Here is a 20,584-nt window from a genome sequence, read left to right on the forward strand (position 1 = left end):
AGTCATGCCACCCTGTTAGGGCTCACTTCCCAACATGAAAAGTGAGATGGTCAAAATTCCAGTGCTGATAATTGATGATTCTACGTCTCAAGTGCTTTTAGAAATGTATTCTGTTCAGAAGTGTTTAGCTTATACCACTGGTAGTCACGTGGTTACTGAATACGTGAATCCTCGGAATTAAACGCTTGAAAACCTGACGTACCAGTAAGACAACTAACTACAGCTAAGTTTTAAAACCTATAGTGCTCAGAAAATCCTTCATAATGTTATAAAATGATGGAGAGAACCCAGATACAGCAATTTCTTCAAAACGGAGAGAAATTTTCTTCATGTAAATTACTTTTGAAAGCTACAGGGGAAATGCAAAGTCTCCCGAAAGAGCCTCCTGTCTCCACAGGGAAGCAGCATATTCTGAAAGGCATCCCCACTCACCAGGTGAAGAATAGCAGCCAAAATTTTATACACCGTTTGAATCTCCTCAGGTTTGAAGCCAATTACTTTCATGGCTTCAGCTACTACTTTGAATTCTGCAGCATCGTTGATGGAAGACTGGGAATGAAAACGGAGAACTTAAGTCACCGACATTTCAGACGAACGTGAACATCTACCAATTATGAGACTACGTTCAAGTTTAGCCAAGGTCTTGAGGCTGTTGTAGCAATTCACCAAGTACCTCAAGAAAATGAAAATTATTTCAGGGGCAGAAACATCATTCAGCACACACATGTCCATCTGTGTGCGAGATGGCCACCATCAGGCAAAATAAGCATCACATACTTGTCTGGAACCTTCAGTGAGGGAGCAAGTCCTGAGCTGCCTCACAGAAACTGACTGCCACTCGGTCACAAGTGAAGAAAACATGAGACGTGGAATCACAAATGGAAATACCAGCTGTGGGAGCCTCTGAGACACACATCTGGCTGTTGTTGCCAGTGGCTTTTTCCCCCTAGAATTAGCCTTCTTGTACAGGCTGGGAATAACACTCTCTCTCTTGAACAGTCAGGCTTTTTATTTCACAGGTGGGGAAAAGCAGGCCCCCCCCAAAGCAAACTGGCCTGCCTCAATCGTTCAGCTGGCTATTGAATATTCTGGGATCACAACCACTTTTTCACAAGCATGCAGCGCATCAGATCTACCTGATTTGGGGGGTTGCTACAGACTGGATGTTTGTATCCCTCCAAAATTCCTATGCTGAAATCATGACCCCCTGCCCTCCCAAAGGTGATGGAATTAGGAAGTAGGACCTTTGGGAGGTAATTAGGTCACAAGGGTGGAGCCCTCAAGAAGTGGGATCGGTGCCATTACAAGAGGCCCCAGAGATTCCTCATCCTTTCTGCCCTGTGAGGACACAGAGAAGGCTCCATCTATAAACCAGGAAGGAGGCCCTCACCATATCTGCAGGTGCCTTTATCTTGGACTTCCCAGCCTCTAGAACAGTGAGAAATAAAGTTGTATAAAAGCTACCCAATTTTTGGCACTTTTGTTGTAGCGGCCCAATCAGAATAAGACAGGGGTTCAAAGACAAATCACCAGCCTCGAGGAGCTGCAGCCATCAGGCTGGAAATACAAACACGTCTACAGAAATTCACAGTGAAGTGATGGTCAGCTGCCCATCTCCAAAGTCTTCCCAAAGCAGCAGCTCCAGAGGGCCTGAGCCCGACTGGTCCTCTCCTGGGTGAATTTCTCCTCTGGCCAGGACATCAAGGAGCTGCCCTAATGCTCATCTCGTAAGGACGGACACGGGAAGGGGTCTCTGAGTACATGTTCCTCTACTACCCAGGATGCAGCCAGGCAAGTTCCTCCACCTCCTGGTTCTCTGACCTTGGGCAAGATACTCAACTTCATCTAGTCTCAATTTCCTCATGGGTGAAATGTGCATAATAACGCGTTTCTCACAGGGTTGCTGTGAGAACTGAATGAGAATTACGTGAGATGCCTCCTTAGTTGCTAGCACATAAAAAGCACTTGACAAGTATCAGATATTAGTATTATTAGAAGCTGCAACTGTGCTGGAATTGCATAGAAACTAGGGGGAAAAATGTCCTACTTGGGGAAGCGTGGGCTGCTAGAACCCTGACCTGTTCACCTGTCTCCAAGTGCATGTGTCCTTCAGGACTGGTGCTCCCCCAGCCTCCAGGGGTAAATCTTCACTGGTGTAAACTAATCACAGTGATCCTGTTCCTCTGACCAGGTGACTGCGCAGCCATGGGCCTGTGATGCTATTCTGGTCAGTAAGAAAGACATGAGGTTTCCCTAGCTAAAACGGGACATAAGCCAGGAACATTTCCTCTGCCTGTGACTCCTGGAACTGCTGCTGCCACTTTGGGACCGTGAGGAAGATCAGCCTAAGCACACAAACCCAATCCACTGAAGTGGGGGAGTTTTAAGGTGAAGAAACAAACAACATCTTGATCCCCACCAAAGCTGTGAAGGCATTAAATTAACCAACTCCGGAACTGTCACATCTCAGGGTTTCTTGTTATGTGAGATAATTAAGTTCCTGATTGTTTTTGGAGACTTTCAATTGAGTTTTATCTTCCCTTTAACCCAAAGTATCTTCAATATACATGATTCCTATATTTTAGGGTAGTTAAGTAAAATTGTGACACAGAGTATAATACTTTATAATTACTAAAATCATGCTATTAACTTATATTTGTTAATGGGAAGATATTAATGATTATGATTTAATAAAAGCAAGCTTATTTAATCAGAGTTTATTGCATGATTCCATTCATAAATATATATACACAGGGGTGCCCGGGTGGCTGGGTCAGTGAAGCATGTGGCTCTTGTTCTCCGGGTGATGATTTCAAGCCCGTGTTGGATGTAAGGATTACTTAAAAATAAAACCTTTAGAAAAAGAAGAGAAAAGAAAGGAAAAGAAAAGAATATACATAAACCATTATCAATAACTATCTCTGGATGGTAAGCTTTAGTTATTATTTAGTTTAGTTATTATTTATTTTTATTTTCTGCCGGTGCTTCGTTTTTTAGGTTTGGACTATGATCGCACCTTATGTCTTTGTTTCTGTTAGAGAGGATGAAAAAGGAAGGCAGAGAAAAGAGGACTGGGAAACTCTTGGAAAAGGGAACCCAAGCTACATTTAGCTTAGAGCAAAGGCTTTCTGTGGGGGTGCCACATGACCGGGCCCAAAGTAATTTGGTCAATAAGACAATTTGATTAAAGAGGAACATTTCTGGTCACTGGCTTTTTCCTTTTTTTAATGTTTATTTATTTTGAGAAAGAAAGAGCACAAGTGGGGGAGGGGCAGAGAGAGAATCCCAAGCAGGCTCTGAGCTGTCAGCACAGAGCCCCATACAGGGCTCAAACTCAGGAACCACGAGACCATGACCTGAGCTGAAACCAAGAGTTGGATGTGTAATCGACTGAAACCCCAGGAGCCCCTCTGGTCACGGGCTTTTTAAGTGCCGGTTTCATAATCCCCTTCTGGTCTTTGAGGGCCGCTCACCTACTCTCAGAAAGCTCAAAGCTCGAATGTTGCCCTCTATTGTCTTGTTTTCAATAATTAACTTTCACCCAAACATCCTGCTCTGAGATGACTGTAAAAGCAAACAAAACAAAACAACTAGGCAACTTGAAAGTCAAACAACGGAAAATTAATCGTGAAAGCCTAAATATCATTTCTTTCCATGCATGGCAATAAAAATATGGCTAAATCAGCAATGCAGGTATAATTTGCTTCAGATGAATAATAATAATAAGAAAAAAAAAACCAAACACCTCCCACACCTTGGATCCTTTCCTTTCATAAATTCTTTTATTTTTCCTCTGACTACAAAAGCAATGTATTTTTTATTATAGAAGAAATTTAAGACATGAAAGAGTACAAGAACATGTACCTGTAACCTCATCCAACCTGAATCAGTAATTAAACCCTTGGTCTATTTCCCTCCATAGCTTACTTTATGTATTTATACACCTTTCCCCTAACAAAACAGGATAATATTGTAATTGCCATTTTATAACCCACCATCAACAAACTACTATGTTATTAGGATTAGGTGTAAAGTGACCGGCAGGAAACTAATTAGAAATAAAAAAGGAGAAAAGCATCCGATATGTGAGTGCAAAGGACCCGCATGCAAATGAAGAGGAAAAAAGTGGAAAATTTTGGAGGCTGAATAGAAATGTTCCAGGGGTCACAAAACTATGTATATGTTAAAATCAATACTTGAAATAATAGTGAATGGAGACCTTTGATTCTCATTTTCAACCAAAGTGCTTTTAATGTTCCTTCTGTCTTCCCAACTCGCCTGTGGCCAAATCATACAGTATCTTCTTTTGAGGTGGATTTCCTTGTCCTATCAATCTTTTCATAGTGTCAAAAGGAATAGGGTTAAAAGTTCAAAGAAAACACAAGATCACAAGACAGAAACTTCTTTCCCATCAGATGGTGATGAAATACAGAAATGGTTGTTGAGTGAAGTTGCTGACCAACAACGTAGTGAACCTCTGTCCGCGAGAATTTAAAAACCAGAAGAAGAAAAGAGTCACTCATTTGCTTAAAGGCATCAGGCTGGACTAGACTTTTATTTAATGTCCCCTCTGATTCTTTGATTCTACAACTCAGAGAAGAAGCCCTTACCTTTAACTGAGCTCCTACGCGGATATAGCTGTAAGATGACAGGGATTTCTGGAGATGTAGAGAGCGTAGGATCTGATCTGAACCTCCTTGGAGTAGCTGAAAAAAATATTTAATTAGAAATAAATTGGTAAGATACATACACAACCAATTACAGCAAACATTCTGACAATGGTAATCTTGTTTTTACTATGGTCATTTGTCAAACAGGTGCCTGTGGGATGTGATGGACACTTGCTAAACAGTCTCATTATCTAGACAGGATCGGGTTGCGTTTCAGAATTCAGAAAAAGTCAATATTGCCACAGAAGTAAGAGGCATCAGCAGACAGTCACATGCTGAACCACACTGGAAACACACAGCCTCTCCTCATCAATCTCTGTATCCAAGGCAGGAGCACCACCGGATAAATAACCATGGCTGCAGTGTTGAACAAAGACCAATTTCAACACTTTCATCCGGTGGGAAAAATACTGGGGAGAAGTTATGGGTTCTGGAAATAAAAAGAACTCTTCTACATTTGGTAGAAAAATAGTTGAATGAAAACATGGTGAATCGTCAACAAAAACACAAGCGCAATATGGGTAGCTTTTCTATACAGGACATGCCTTTGGAAGGCAGCATGTTTAAACTCTCTACACTAAACTGTATGCTTTGTTTTACTTAAAAGGTATAATTATCAGATTTTGAAAAGTGATCTTTTAAACTAAATACACCAGAATTTGTACATACGAACGAGCACCCTTAAAGCAGTTCCTAGAAGAAACTGAACTCCGCTGAATTGTATTCAACTTCAACTGTCACCGCTCAATTACCTGCAGAGACAGTTTCCACAGGGAAATCAATCTTACTGATTTATAGTTTCTCTTTGTACAAATCCCAAACAGCACTGCTTCATTGGATCACCCGCTTTATTTACTAGCATTGGTTTATATTACTTTTGGCTTTAAAAATTGTAATAATGTATCATACTTGTTCTCTGAACATGAAGACCTGCTAACAGAAAAGCTATTTTAAAAGATCTTGCCTTAAACTCTAAAAGCATTCTCAAAAGACGTATTAGATTTTTTTCCTAAGCAATCACAGCTTTGATGGGATAAAGAAGACAATCCTCCCTTGTGTTCATAATCGTTTTAAGTAATCATCTTGCTTTATAGCCTCCATGAGCAAAATAAAACTGAAGTTGTATTGCTATCCGTGGGGCTCCCAAATATGGGAACAACAGCTTCTATCAAAAATAAAACACAATTAATTTAACATATTCAGAACTTACCACTTCAAAAGCCTTTATAGATATTAAACTATTCTCTACATTGCAAAGAAATGTGATGCTCAACCAAGGTAGTCAGTCATGTGACTAGTTCTTTATAACAATCACGCTCACCACATCTCAGAAGCAGCATATGGGTTGGGGGGGTGGGGTGCACGTGTGCACATGTGTAATGTGTTGTGGGCCAACGGAGACAATGGAGGCCCAGGACGGGGCAGAGCCCGGATATAGAATATTCATCCCTGGTACAACTGGGCAAATGATCGATTACCTGCACAACAGCAAATACTAACCTGATAGAAAGAATGAAAGCTTCTTTCTCCTGGCTGTTGCACAATCACTCGAGACTAAAAAACACCACATGAAATCGTTAATCTGAGAACGCACCTCAAGGTCAAAAAGCCACAATTCTCAGGAAATCGTACACCAGCAGTGCATTTAAATGTCCTAACAGACCCCATGGATTACCCACCTAAAACTAGGCCTCCTCTGTGCAACTTTTAATATTCTTTTTACTGCTTAAAACAGAGTTCCCTAAACTTTCTGAAAATGAAACTTTTTTTTTTTTTTTTTTTAACCCGGAGCCTAAAGATGGAATTTTTGGGGGAAGGAGGGTTGGAAGTGGGAAAACAGGAAGGAATGTTTAGGGAGTAATATTCACAACACTGCCTCCCCCAGGGTCTGCCAGGCATTTCAGAGCAATGCCTTGGATCTTGTAGGAAAATCAGTTGAGCAAGATCAGCCTGTAAAGGCCCCTGCCTGAGGTGGCTCCCGAAAGGCTGCTCTGAGAGGGCTCAAAATGTATGTTCATTCAAAGGGGTCCTTTTGATTGACGAGGTACATAAAGTGAAGCCCTAAAACATTTTGGAAAAAGAGTGATAATACCTGGGATTTCCAGTCCTTTTGTAACGGACACTGACAAAAACACTTATTTCCTTACCAGTCTGACTTCAACTTAACAAAAAAAATAGATGATACTGGGGCACCTAGGTGGCTCAGTTGGCTGAATGTCTGACTCGTGATTTTGGCTCAGGTTGTGATCTCACACTCATGGAACTGAGTCTCGGGTGGGCTTCATGCTGAGTGTGCAGCCTGCTTGGGATTCTCTCTCTTCCTCTCTCTTTGCCCCCCCCCCCCCATGCTGTATCTTTCAAAATAAATAAATAAACTTAAAAATTAGATTATACTGCATTACACTGCCATAAAGGATGCTACGAATAGAAACCAGAAGAAAATGAGATTCAAATTAACATAGATGGGAATATCGAATCAATACGTCGTACGCCTTAAACATACACAATGTGAAAGGTCAATTATATCTCAGTTACAAAAGACTGTTGTACGGGCATGACTCTGTGAGAAGAGTGTAATTTCAGAAACTGGACCCACTAGCTGTCCTGTGGTGCACTAAGGAATACAACAAGATGACACATGGGAGATGGTGGTGTCACCAGAGTGGAACTGATTAGTCCTGGCTTGGTCTCTGGCCAGACCTCACCCGGAGGGTGGCACACACTCGAATGCCACTCCCGCCCCCACCACAAACGCCCCTAAATCCTTATCTACAAAGCTCGAGCCTTTCCCAACCTGATATCCTAAGAACTAATAAGAACACAAAAGGAGAATATCTTGTCATGAAAGCTGACTGAGAAGCACGAAGGGAGGCACAGTAGGATTAAAAGCTACTTTTTTTTTTTTTCAACGTTTATTTATTTTTGGGACAGAGAGAGACAGAGCATGAATGGGGGAGGGGCAGAGAGAGAGGGAGACACAGAATCGGAAACAGGCTCCAGGCTCCGAGCCATCAGCCCAGAGCCTGACGCGGGGCTCGAACTCACGGACCGCGAGATAGTGACCTGGCTGAAGTCGGACGCTTAACCGACTGCGCCACCCAGGCGCCCCTAAAAGCTACTTTGAAGCCATTCTAGAAATTGTATAAGCACTATTAGGTTTAACCAAAATTCAGCACCCGGAAACATTACCCTCAGAAGTTAAACACATTTTACCTTCTCCAGTAAGTAGTTATTGATATGTCCACCAATAGGATCCCCCTTGAAATCAAAGTTGATATCCATGTATTTTCCAAACCTGCTTGAGTTGTCGTTACGGTTGGTTTTGGCATTTCCAAAAGCTTCCAAGACACAGTTGGACTTGAGCAACATATTCTTCACTCTTGAACACAGACAAATGAGAGTCCTTATAGAGAGCTTTCCAGGCCGAGCCTTTTAGAAAACTAGATTTTGTTAAAGCACGTCCAAAGGTTCATACGAACATGCTGACAGCAGCGTTATTTGCGACAGTAAAACAAACCAGTCAACCCTAACTGCCCACCAACAGGGTTGGGTAAAAGTTACTGTTTTCCTACTACAGTATGAACTGATGGAGACAGATGTCCACAGAACATATTAATGAATGAGAAATTAAGTTGCAAAATAATATGTGTGGCAGGGACTGTGCGTGCGTATGCGTGAGTGTATGTGTATATGCACATACGTTAGTCGATGCTTAAAAGGCTGGAGGGAAGAGTACACTTCACTATAGTTTCCTAGGTTGACAGGGGAGGAGTTTGCAGAGTGGGATTTCAGGGACCTTCCACCTGGGACAAAAGACTAATTTTTAGTTTAAGTGAACATGTTTTATTTGTATAAAGAAAAATCTTTAAAAAAAGATATGTTCTCGGGGCGCCTGGGTGGCTCAGTCGGTTAAGCATCCGATTTCGGCTCAGGTCATGATCTCACGGTCTGTGAGTTTGAGCCCCGCGTCGGGCTCTGTGCTGACAGCTCAGAGCCTGGAGCCTGTTTTGGATTCTGTGTCTCCCTCTCTCTCTGCTCCTCCCCTGCTCATGCTCTCTCTCTCTCTCTCAAAAATAAATAAAAACATGAAAAAAAAATTAAAAAAAAAGAGATATGTTCTCAAGAGAAAGAATGGGTGACACAGAAAATGATACAATTTTTAAAAGTACTTGTTTGTAAAGCCTAAAACACTGAAATTTATTGCATTTAGTTATACATTATAAAGACGGTCTTTATTAGTTTAGAAATCGCTCATTTTGTTTGAATGAAATCTCTCCATTGTATCAGTTACTTAATTCATTCTTTATTCAATGAATGCTAACTTTCTAGGAAGCAGTGTCTCCTAGTGGATACTTTTTAACTTCATGCTAGACCTTAAGTCTTTGTTTTTATTTCACTGACAGAATTCCTCTTGTACAGGCACACAAACATGCCTGCTATAGAAATAACCGTGGCCGCTGAAATAACCGAATGCAGCCAACCCACTACCGCCGTAAGTGACCCCACAACCTCCTCTCTCTCTCTCTACACACACACACACACACACACACACACACACACACACACACACACACACACCACACAGAAGTATACGTTTAAAATGTGGAGAGGGGCGATTCCACGCTTATGGTAAACAAAGGCAACTATCTTTGTGTTTGTTAGAGACAGAGAGGGAGACAGACGATCCAAAGCAGGCTCTGCTGACCGTACAGAGCCCAGTGTGGGGTTTGAACTCACAAACGTTGAGATCATGACCAACTGAGCCACCCAGGAGCCCCAAGGCAATTATCTTTAAAACTCTGGTGAGATATGCTCATGAAAGACTAGTAAATCTACAAATGCCTTACTCTACTATACCAACTGAGTTTAAAAACAAAATGAAGTTAGTTCCCAGCCAGTCATTCTCCTGAGCTGCCACGGAAATTAAGATAACTTACATCCTTATCCTTGTTATAGGAGATTGCAAAGTCCGAATGGTAAGTGGGATGTGTCACAATTAAGAAAAATGTCTCCTTGGGGCGCCTGGGTGGCTCAGTGGGTTAAATGTCCAACTTCAGCTCAGGCCATGATCTCACGGTTCGTGAGTTTGAACCCACGGTTCGTGGGTTCACGGACTCTATGCTGACAGCATGGAGCCTGACCGGAATTCTCTCTCTCCCTCTCTGGCCTTTCCCCATTTGCACTCTTTCTCAAAAATAAACATAAAAAAGAAAAGAAAAGAAAAGAAAAGAAAAGAAAAGAAAAGAAAAGAAAAGAAAAGAAAAGAAAAGAAAAGAGGAAAGGAAAGGAAAGGAAAGGAAAGGAAAGGAAAGGAAAGGAAAGGAAAGGAAAGAAAAGAAAAGAAAAGAAAAGAAAAGAAAAGAAAAGAGAAAAGAAAAATGGGGCGCCTGGGTGGCTCAGTCAGTTAGGCATCCAACTTTAGCTCAGGTCATGATCTCAGGGTTTACGAGTTCGAGCCCTGCATCGGGCTCTGTGCTGACAGCTCAGAGCCTGGATGCTGCTTCGGATTCTGTGTCTCCCTCTCTCTCTGCCCCTCCCCCGTTCATGCTCTGTCTCTCTCTGTCCCAAAAATAAATAAATGTTTAAAAAAAAAGAAAGAAAGAAAATGAAGCTCCGATCAGCATGTCTCCCCATTTTTATTCCACCCTTACCTTTCAACCTCTGCTCTCTGACTGGGGTTGGTGATGGCCGCGATGTACTGCATAATGTACTTACTGGCTTCAGTCTTACCAGCTCCACTCTCCCCTGGGGGAAGAATTGTGCAAGGCTTAACACTGTAACTTAAACCAAGAGGAAGCTAGTTTTTACTAGAATAATTGCAAATTCTGATGTTAGTTACTTAAAATTCTTTACGTTTCATTGTTTGCTTTTATGAGTTATTTCCTCCTATCTTGATATGGTATAGGTTCTAACAGATCTGAAAATGTCGGGAAAAAAAAGTAAAACTACTAAAGAAGTAAAATAACAAGTAGATTACAAATTAAGATTTAGCACAAAAATATCAAGAGATAAACTGTGGTAAACAAATTCCTTAGACCAAAGTCTTTGTACTCGGCTGTGACTCTTGAGTATAGCAGAAAAGCAACAAGCTAGTGCCTCAAACAGTGGCCATGGCTAAATTCATAAAACCTTATTCTCTATAGCAAATTTCCTTTAATCTTCATGAGGATGAAATAATTCCTCCAGAAAATTAAAGTTAGAGTAATTTTGGTGAAAACAAAGCAAAACAAAACAGCAGGCTCCAGACACGGTGTCACAGAGAGAGCATGACAGCTGGTGTAATGTGGGAAGAAGGGATCAATTTAGAATGAGCTACCCAGTTGTTAAAGGTACATGCCTCCTGACTCAAGAATTCCACCTGCAGAAATGAAATTTATACTACAGAAATACTAAAAATATGAATATAATCAAATAATAATAATAATAATAATCTTCAAAGGTTTAAGGAGTATTTCTGCAGACTATACTATGTGTCACAGCTAAAGTCTGAAAATAAAATGCCTGTCAGTAGAGGACCAGGCAAATAAATGATTCAACTATTCAATGGAATCCTACACAACTGTTGAGAACCCCCTGCTTCCGTAGAGGTACGTATGCTAAGGAAAAGTGCCCACTCTGTGTTGTTAAATGGAAAAACACATGTAATAGCGTTTATAACGTAATTCTGTAATATGTTTATAATACAATTTCATATGCATGTGTGACTCTATGTATAATATACAGAAAAAATGTATAAAAGGACCAACACTAAATTAACAGCTGTTACTGCTGAAGTTTTGGGGGTAACAGGTTATTCAGAGGGAAGGGGCTTTTGCTCTTAAACCCTTACATGATTGTTTGCTCCCTTCTTTCTTTTATGATCAGGCAATATTGCTTTCATCATTTAATATAACATAGTCCTAGGATATAATTCTCCAACATTAAGTTACATAACTCCTCTGACCCTTAATATTCTCACCTATGAAGTAGAAACACAACTGTCCTACCACCCAACAGTTTTGATAACCAAAATGGAATGAAGATCAAAAAAGTAGTTTTAAAGTATAAAGCCCCTAATGCGGATGCGAGGTATTATTAGCACCAAAACAAATTCCCACAGTTTGGGAGAGGCCATCCTGGGTCAGCGGGCAGATACTTTCCCTGTCCTCAATTTACTACACAAGATTCCTCGAAGAGCTCAGCTTTACTCGGAGGGGTCAGCTCCAGCTCTCGGGCACACAGAGTCTATCACCTGTCTCTCTGCTCTTCAGGCTTTAGAGTTCCAGCCTCTGGCTCTGAGAGCCCATCCCTGGTCCCCATGCCTGTATGGTCCCTTTCACCAATCCGACTTTGAGTTCATTCTTCATTTTTGGTAACTCAGGACTTCATTTTCTTGGTTTCATTCTGCTATTATTTAAAATGACTTTTTGTTAACATTTTATCCAGTACTTTTATGTCTTTGAGGTGAGAGGAAGAATCTTGCATGTTGGCTCAGTCTACAAAATTGACCAGAAGCCCATCCACACGTAACGTGTATTTGCAAATGAACCGAGACTACACTTTGGTCAGAAAGGATTTCTTGGTTAATGCTCACTGTACTTTTTTTTTCTCCAATAAAATTGCTTACCTTTCTAACTTCAAAAAAGATCTATTCAACAGTTTGGATCCTTGAGTACCTACTAAGTTAAATGGATTTTGACCCTGAAAGTACAGGGGATCCCCTCTGAATACCTGATATCACAATACAAGTGTCTTTTGAGCGCCTCTTCATAGCTTTGTAAGCAGCATCAGCAATTGCAAAAAGATGAGGCGGTCTCTCGTACAGCTCACGTCCTTTATATTGCTCAATTGTGTCTCTCCCATAGATGTTCAGCAACTTGTAAGGATTCACAGAAACAACGACTTCTCCAATGAATGTGTAGATACGCCCTTTTTCAAATCTGCACAGGACCGAAAGAGATGGAAAAAGGAACAACTATGGTTACAAAGAAACACTGTCTTTCCGAAGAGCCTCATTTCCAAGAAAATCCAAATATCCCGGGAACGGTTTCTGAACTGACATTTCGTTAATTCTGAATTTAATTTTAGAGACAATGCTTAGGTTGTGCCCCTTCAGATGTTGCTGGCAGAAAAGACCAGTAGGAGTTAAAAGCCAGGAAAGAAGAAAGAATTTAATTTTTTGTGGATTGGATAGTTCCTATTTCTGAAATATGAAAGGATAAGTAGGTGCTACTAAGAGCTCTAGTAAAAGGAGAAACAGAAGATAAAGCAGGTCTTGGAATCTACTTAGCCAGATTTTCAATTATAAAGAAAACTGTCCAAATACATTTCTTTTTTTTCTCCCTCTTGAATCTGCACTAAAATGTCAGTAAAGGAATAAGAACACTAAAGTTCATAACAGAGTCATAGAGGAGACGCTTCTGGCATACATCAAATTCATTATTAAAAATTAAAAAAAATTTTTTTTAATGTTTATTTATTTTTGAGAGAGAAAGAGACAGAGTGCAAGTAGGGGAGGGGCAGAGAGAGAGGGAGACACAGAATCCGAAGCAGCATCCAGGCTCTGAGCTGTCAGCACAGAGCCCGATGTGGGGCTCGAACCCACGAAACGTGAGATCATGACCTGAGCCGAAGTCAGATGCCCAAGTGACTAAGCCACCCAGGTGCCCCTCAAATTCATTGTTTTAAATGATGGCCTAAAATTCCATGGTATAGATTATCATTCTCTATTCAATCATTCCCCTTCCTTCCTGCTATTATGAATAATACTGTAGGAAATACTCCTGACACATAATTTTACAACTCAGTGCTTTTATTTCTGTGAGACAGCTGGTTGAAAGGTATGTGTATTTTTTTATAAAGTATTTCTAACAGGATCCCACCTTTTTACCATAAAATTCTGGAATGCTGCCCATTATGTGATTTGTATGTATCACCATACATAGATATATTTGATAAGTGATTAAACGAGCATGGAAAAATATGGAAGACTACGTGTTCTGTTTCACATACCTTTTCTACATATAACAGGGTGATGAGGAGGGAGGCTGTGTGGGTGGATGGAAGGAAGCTTTAGGAACAAAGGGGAAAAAGTAAAGAAAACCCCTGGCATATACAGTATGACTCAACTGCACAAAATCGTGTGTCTATATTTACCAAGAAAAAATTTAAATATAAAACTTAGAAAACCCATATATAGTCACGGTTTATACATTACTTACACATATAAACACACATGAACCAGAGCTAGGCCAACACCCAAATGGACATTTCTATACAAGTTGTTGCTAACACACTCCACCTGCCGAGAGGCACAGGAAGGACACAGAGCTCCCATCCAAGAAGGAAGGGAGCACCAAGACGGGCTAAATGCTGGTTCCAGGACAACGACCACATCTCTAAGAACTCTTGCTCAGGACCAGAGCAGCAGGGAAATAACTAATTCTTTGGGACCACAAGGGCAAGGACCTTAAACTTCCTTCACAATGGAATGAAGGCTGTTGGCTATAATTAGGCGTGGAAACAAACAGATGCTGATAATCAACAGTAGATTAAAACCAAGATTTTATTAAATAGCTAATATATATTTGAATAAAAGCTATTAATAACCACTTTAAGATTTTCTGTGCATTTTTCTACTGTGGTTTTCCTGGGAAGCCTAACTGTTGGATGCCAAGTTTATATGGTGGTTAGAAGCACAGACTTTGGAGTCCTTTACATCTGGGTCTGAATGCTCACACTGCAAATATGATAGCTGTGCGATCTTGTAAAACCACTTCACCTCCATGTGTTTCACTTGTAAAACAGACAATTGCACCGCACTCTCACCCTGGCATTGAATAAGTACTTAAAAAAGGGGGTGGGGTGGGCAATTAATCTATGCTTCCAATTACACTCTGCATGAAAAATATTTTTTTTTAATTTTTTTTCAACGTTTATTTATTTTTGGGACAGAGAGAGACAGAGCATGAACGGGGGAGGGGCAGAGAGAGAGAGGGAGACACAGAGTCGGAAACAGGCTCCAGGTTCTAAGCCATCAGCCCAGAGCCTGACGTGGGGCTCGAACTCCCGGTCCGCGAGATCGTGACCTGGCTGAAGTCGGACGCTGAACCGACTGCGCCACCCAGGCGCCCCGAAAAATATTTTTAATAAATGCTTTTATTTTATTAACGTTTCTACTTAAATCACAATAATCCCTACATGTGAAGAATCAATTCAATAATCATAATCTGATTCCCTGCCTCAGCTGTTAATCAACGAACAACAAGCCACAAGCAAAATGTCCACATAACTCATGTTCAAACACCCCCCAAAAGTAATGAAAGGCTAAGGTTCACTACCCAAGCCTTTCTGGCTTAACCTGAAAATTTGCAGGACATTCTCAACAGCTGTCTTCAAGAATGAGAATTAAAAGGACATGATTCTTTAGTTTTAGAAACACTGTCTAAACAGGAAGAAGAAGAAGAAGGGGGAGGGGGAGGGGGGAGGAGGAGGAGGAGGAGGAGGAGGAGGAGGAGAAGAGGAAGAAGAAGAAGAGGAGGAAAGAGGAGGGGAAGGAGGAGGACGGGAAGGAGGAGGAGGGGAAGGAGGAGGAGGGGAAGGAGGAGGAGGGGAAGAAGAAGGAGGGGAAGGAGGAGGAGGGGGAGGAAGGGGAGGAGGGGGAGGAAGGGGAGGAGGGGGAGGAAAGGGAGGAGGGGGAGGAGGGGGAGGAGGGGGAGGGGGAGGAGGGGGAGGAGGGGGAGGGGGAGGAGGGGGAGGAGGGGGAGGGGGAGGAGGGGGAGGGGGGAGGAGGGGGAGGGGGGAGGAGGGGGAGGGGGAGGGGGAGGGGGAGGGGGGAGGGGGAGGGGGAGGGGGGAGGGGGGGGAGGAAGATGTTGGGAAAAAGAGATTACCTCACAGGTGTGGCACTCTGTGAAATAAGACACAGCAAATAACATACGAGATTAGAATGCTGTTCTAAGATTCCACGTCTGCCTAATCAGTAAATTCCATTTTATTCCAAATAGAATATTTTACTTATCAAAGCTTCTAGACATCAGGTTTGTAAAACACAATAAACTACGTGCATAATAGCATCAAATGCACAAATATTATCGTGAAGAGAGCGGCAAAAGATCAGCGAATTATGGTATTAAATACAATGCCTCGGCAATTTATAAAATGTTAAAAACTTACTTGAAACTCTCAGGTTGGTTACCACACATGAAACTTTCAGTTTGGTTAAGGTTTAAAATCACCACTAGATGGTGCCAGTGTACACAGTAACACCAACCCAAGATTCCAATTTGCTTGGGAAAGCCTCGCGTATGAAGTTAGCACTAAGGTAATGTAGTCACCTGGTTGGTGTGCCTCCATGAGGAACTAGTGGCGCGATCCTCAGCGACAAACAGGGTGAAGCCACCTCTTATAAGAGACCAAGGAAGGCATCTCTATGTGTGCGAAGCTTGTGTGACAAACTTTTATAATGCACTCTTCAAATATTTATTCAATATCTACTCTGTGCCAGACACTGGGTCTGACTCTGGGAATTAAAAGATGAACAAAGTGCAGGGAAGTGTTGCAAATAAATACTAACAAATGATAGGTAAGGTAATGAAGGCAGGTACCACGTTGGCAAAGATGATCACAACACCCCTTTCAATGAGGAACCGAAAGAGAAATATACTAAGCTCAGAAAGGCACGCGAGGCATGCAAGGCCTTTTGTGCCGCGGCCTCCAAATTCTTCACTTGACTCTCCTAACTGCCCACCACACATCCACCGTCAACACCTCCCGATCCCCTCTTTCCGTCTCAGCCTGCTGTTACATTAATGAGATACTTACGGTTCCCAAGGACACCACGACCTCATGGTTTGCCCACAGGTTCATTCTGCCTACAATACCTTGTCCTCACCCAGTCTCTTCCTCCCCCCATCTCCTCAACAGGTTCCCACTCCTTCAAAAGCAAAACAAAATGAAATGAAACCAGAAAACTACCTACTAGGGGACAAACACCTAGCCTCAACTCTGAAACATGACCTAGGAAGAACAGTTGCAAGGTGCCATGAAAAGTAGACGCGGGGGACGGAGGGAGCAGGCACCTGTGCGCGTGCAGGCTCCGGAGCAGAGCGCCCCCCACAGGAGGCTGCGGTTCTCCAGGGGACAAACCAACCATCTTCTCTGAGAATGGCAGAGTCTCAGGGTGCTGGTGGCTGTGGGACAAAAGGAGTCCCATTTGGCACTTCTGAATAGTTAGTTGCAAGATGGGACTAAATGAAGAAATGAGTAGACATTACGTTGTTGCAATTACACTGCAATCAATTACAATGCAATTGTAATGCATTAGAGGCAAAAGAGGAAAAGCAGGTACGATTCTCTGCAGCAGGTGATATTGAGCAGTGAAAACAGGTGTCACCTTGCCTCCCAGATGTCTCATGGCATGCTCACAGGGCTTGCCTGCGAGTCAGGCAAACTTCTTGCCATTTCAGTCAAAGTGAGAAATAACTCAGCATGGGTGGCTCAGTCGGTTAAGCGTCCGACTCTTGATTTTGGCTCAGGTCATGATCTCACAGTTTGTGGGTGGGAGCCCCACAGAGGGCTCTGCACTGACAGTGAGGAGCCTGCTTGGGATTCTCTCCCTGCCTCTCTCTCTGCCTCTTCCCTGCTAAGGCACACTCTCTCTGTCTCTCTCAAAAATAAATTTAAAAGATTAAAAAATAATAATAATGATCCCAAACTCAGCTATCTACTGGTCATTCCACATACTTTCTTTCAATAACTAACTAATCCAATAACTAACTAACCCAACCACATTTACTCAAAGATGGTAATAATCAAAAGTGACCCAGAATGGGGCCCAGGATAAGACATGATAAGAAAAACTAGGCAAAGAAACTGATAGGACAAAAGGCAGATCAAGAATACCCACGAAAAATAGGTATGTCATAAAGGAGAAAAACTTTGGAAAAATATTTCTGCATGGAAGCAAAACACATAAAGAAAATATAGCCCTCTAAAAACCAAGAGAACAAAGAAAACACCACTTAAAAACAGAGAGACCAGGGGCGCCTGGGTGGCTCTGCTGGTTGAGCCTCCAACTCTTGATTTCGGCTCAGGTGGTGATCTCACAGTTTGTGAGATGGAGACCCACATGGGGCACAGCGCTGGCGGTGAGGAGCCTGCTTGGGGTTCTCTCTCTCTCTCTCTCTCTCTCTCTTTCTGTTCCTCCCCAACTTGCATGATCTCCCTCTCTCTCTCTTGCAAAATAAACTTTTTTAAAAAAATAGAGAAAAAATGTTTAAAACCATTTTTTGGAAACAGGAGATGAGAAACCAAAGAGCTCAGGGAAACAAGGGAAGAGGAGAAAACCCCACAGAAATGAAGACCACATTAAAAGACATCAGAATGAGGGGCGCCTGGGTGGCTCAGCTGGTTAAGTTGGTCAGCTCAGGTCACGATCTCCTGGTCCATGGGATCCGTGTTGACAGCAGAGAGCGTGCTTGGGATTCTCTGTCTCCCTCTCCATGTGCCCCTCCCCTGCTCATGTGCTCTCTCTCTCAAAATAAAATATATATATATATCCATATATATATATCCATATCTATATCTATATCTATATATATATATACAGATATTGGATGGGAACGGATACTGCTGAACATACAGACAAGAAGAAAAGCAAGCAAAATGAAGTGGAAAAACAAAGTTCAAGTAGAAAGCAGTATAGAAGAGGGAGATAATGGAGATCATGTGACTGGGTCTCTGAAGACTTTGGTGTGATAATGGTGACATTTCAAAACGGCAAACAATTACACCAAGAACGTATGTCGACAGAGAGTGTCAGAAAACAGGTCAGCCACCTGGAAAAACAAAATCCATAGATCATCAGTGTGATGCCTTGAATTGTGCTCTCCCCCACAAAAGATATGCTGAAGTACTAATCCCTGGTACCCGTGAAAGTGACCTTATTTAGAAACAGGGTTTTTGTAGATGTAATCAAGATGAGGTCATTAGAGTGGGCCCTAATCCAACACGACTGGGTTATGAGAAGAGGAAAATGCCATGGGAAGACTGAGACAGACAGGGAGGACACCACGCGATGACAGAGGTGACAGGCACAGCTGCGAGCCAACGTCACCGTGGGAAGCTAGGCAGAAGCAAGGAAGGATTTCTCCCCCGCCAGTTCCAGACCGACCCCGGCCCTGCTGACACCTTGATGTTGGACTTCTAGTCTTCAGAACTGTGAGACAAGAAATGTCTGACCTTATTTTTAAGCCACCCCATTTGTGCAAATTTGTTTGTGGTATTTTGTTATAGCAACTCTAGGAAACTAATACGACTAGTTATACCAAAATAAATTCTATGAAAGTGTCTCAGTTTCACTTCATGTTTAAAGAAATGCAAATCAAACCAACAACAGGGTACAATTTTCCACCTACACAGGAGGAATTTTGACAGTGAACAATGTCAGCAAGAGTATGGAGTCACAGGTGTCTTCCCCATCGCAGGTATCACCTTCATTGGCGGGACTCCCTCTTAAACCATTCTCCACAAAATATAAATCTAATTGCTCATTCCTATCCTTAAATCTTTTCAATGGGAAGTCTTAATGTCAAGCCAATCTGACATGCCCATATTGGCTTATCTCACGTCAACCACTCCTGATGACTGCTCTGGCCAAGAATAAAACAAGATCCTTCCCCATCTAAACTGCCCCTGTCCACCAACATCCCACACTTGTTTCCTCTATGGTAGTTATCACAAGTAGCTTCTTGTTGGTTTACTTTCTGTCTCCAGAGGAATACGGTCCATATTTACCTTGCTCATGGCTTTATCTTCAGCATGCAATACAGCGCTGGAACTTACAGGGGATGGTTAAATATTCGATGAATCAAAAAATAAAGGAAGGAATGAATGAGTCCCCTTAGCCCACCTCCATTTTCTCAGCAAATGGTTTGCATCCTATTTATAGAGAAAATTTAGGCCGTCAAGTATGTTAGACTTTAAATCGCCTACCATCATTACTTTTTTTTTTTTAACTTACGTACTTAGTTTCACTTCTCTTATTTCCTTATGACTTTCAAAAGTGGGAGGAGGGGAGATTAAATACAGCAGGATATCACCTAGTTTTTAATGGGCCACATCCTTATGCTCAACTGAAAACAACCTTTCCTTTCACACGGGCAATTTCATGTACTCTGGATACAAACAGTAATTTATATTCCAGGAAAATATAATTAAAATAGTATCTACTCTGACTCACCCTCTGGGACATGTTTTTCACTGTTAGGGAAGGAAGCTGCAACGTATGCAGGACTGACTTGGAACTGGAGGTATCAGTTCAAACTGGTGGGGTGCAGCGGCTTGAAGGGAAGGGAGAGGGAGAGAGAGAGATGTGGACGCGAGCACACATTTCCTAGCTCTGCCCTCTGAGGGAGCTCAGAAGCAAGGACACTCAGATGTTGGCTTGTACACTATTCTTCTTAACTAAAAGGACCCAGGGATCCTTAGAGAAAAGCTAATTCTGGAGCTGGGGCAGGGGAAGTACAAGATGAGTCTGAAATGTCTTGTTGAGCCAGAATGTAGGGAAGTACTCAAAGAATGACAGGGACATAGCAAAAGAAACAGGAATCAGCGTAAAAGGCTCCCACTGGCCAAATCTGGAACCACATGAGCACTAAAATAAGTAATGTCAGTGACATTATAATCCCCCGAATAAAATAAGAATCTAGGAGTCCGTACTGATATAAAATAGAAGTGAATTGGAGAAGTAAAAGCTCTTCCTTATGGTGGAATGACAAGAAATACAAAAGGAATGACGTTGAGTTAGAGAATTATCAGTGCATGCTAAAACCAGTAGCTGAGAGTGTGATGAGGAACAGGATAGTTACACAGCCGCAAAGTATCTTCTGCAAATTACTTAATAATTACAAAGGTAAAGACGATAACTTTTACAGG

The 20,584-nt window shown here is 42.0% G+C and overlaps 1 protein-coding gene across 4 annotated transcripts in view; it reads right to left on the reverse strand.

The window, feature by feature from the left end:
• The window catches only part of MYO1D (myosin ID), a 362,829-nt gene that overhangs the window by 254,530 nt on the left and 87,715 nt on the right, over window positions 1–20,584 (reverse strand). For all 4 annotated transcript variants that reach the window (XM_023244611.2, XM_019817507.3, XM_045044201.1 and 1 more), the window contains exons 2-7: window positions 12,381–12,589; window positions 10,322–10,415; window positions 7,884–8,049; window positions 6,171–6,224; window positions 4,611–4,706; window positions 433–549 (exon numbers count right to left, since the gene is read on the reverse strand). In XM_023244611.2, the coding sequence (XP_023100379.1) occupies window positions 433–549; window positions 4,611–4,706; window positions 6,171–6,224; window positions 7,884–8,049; window positions 10,322–10,415; window positions 12,381–12,589 (736 nt within the window). The remainder of the gene's footprint in view (window positions 1–432; window positions 550–4,610; window positions 4,707–6,170; window positions 6,225–7,883; window positions 8,050–10,321; window positions 10,416–12,380; window positions 12,590–20,584) is intronic.

Source organism: Felis catus, chromosome E1, assembly GCF_018350175.1.
Source record: "Felis catus isolate Fca126 chromosome E1, F.catus_Fca126_mat1.0, whole genome shotgun sequence".
NCBI classification, from domain to species: domain Eukaryota; kingdom Metazoa; phylum Chordata; class Mammalia; order Carnivora; family Felidae; genus Felis; species Felis catus.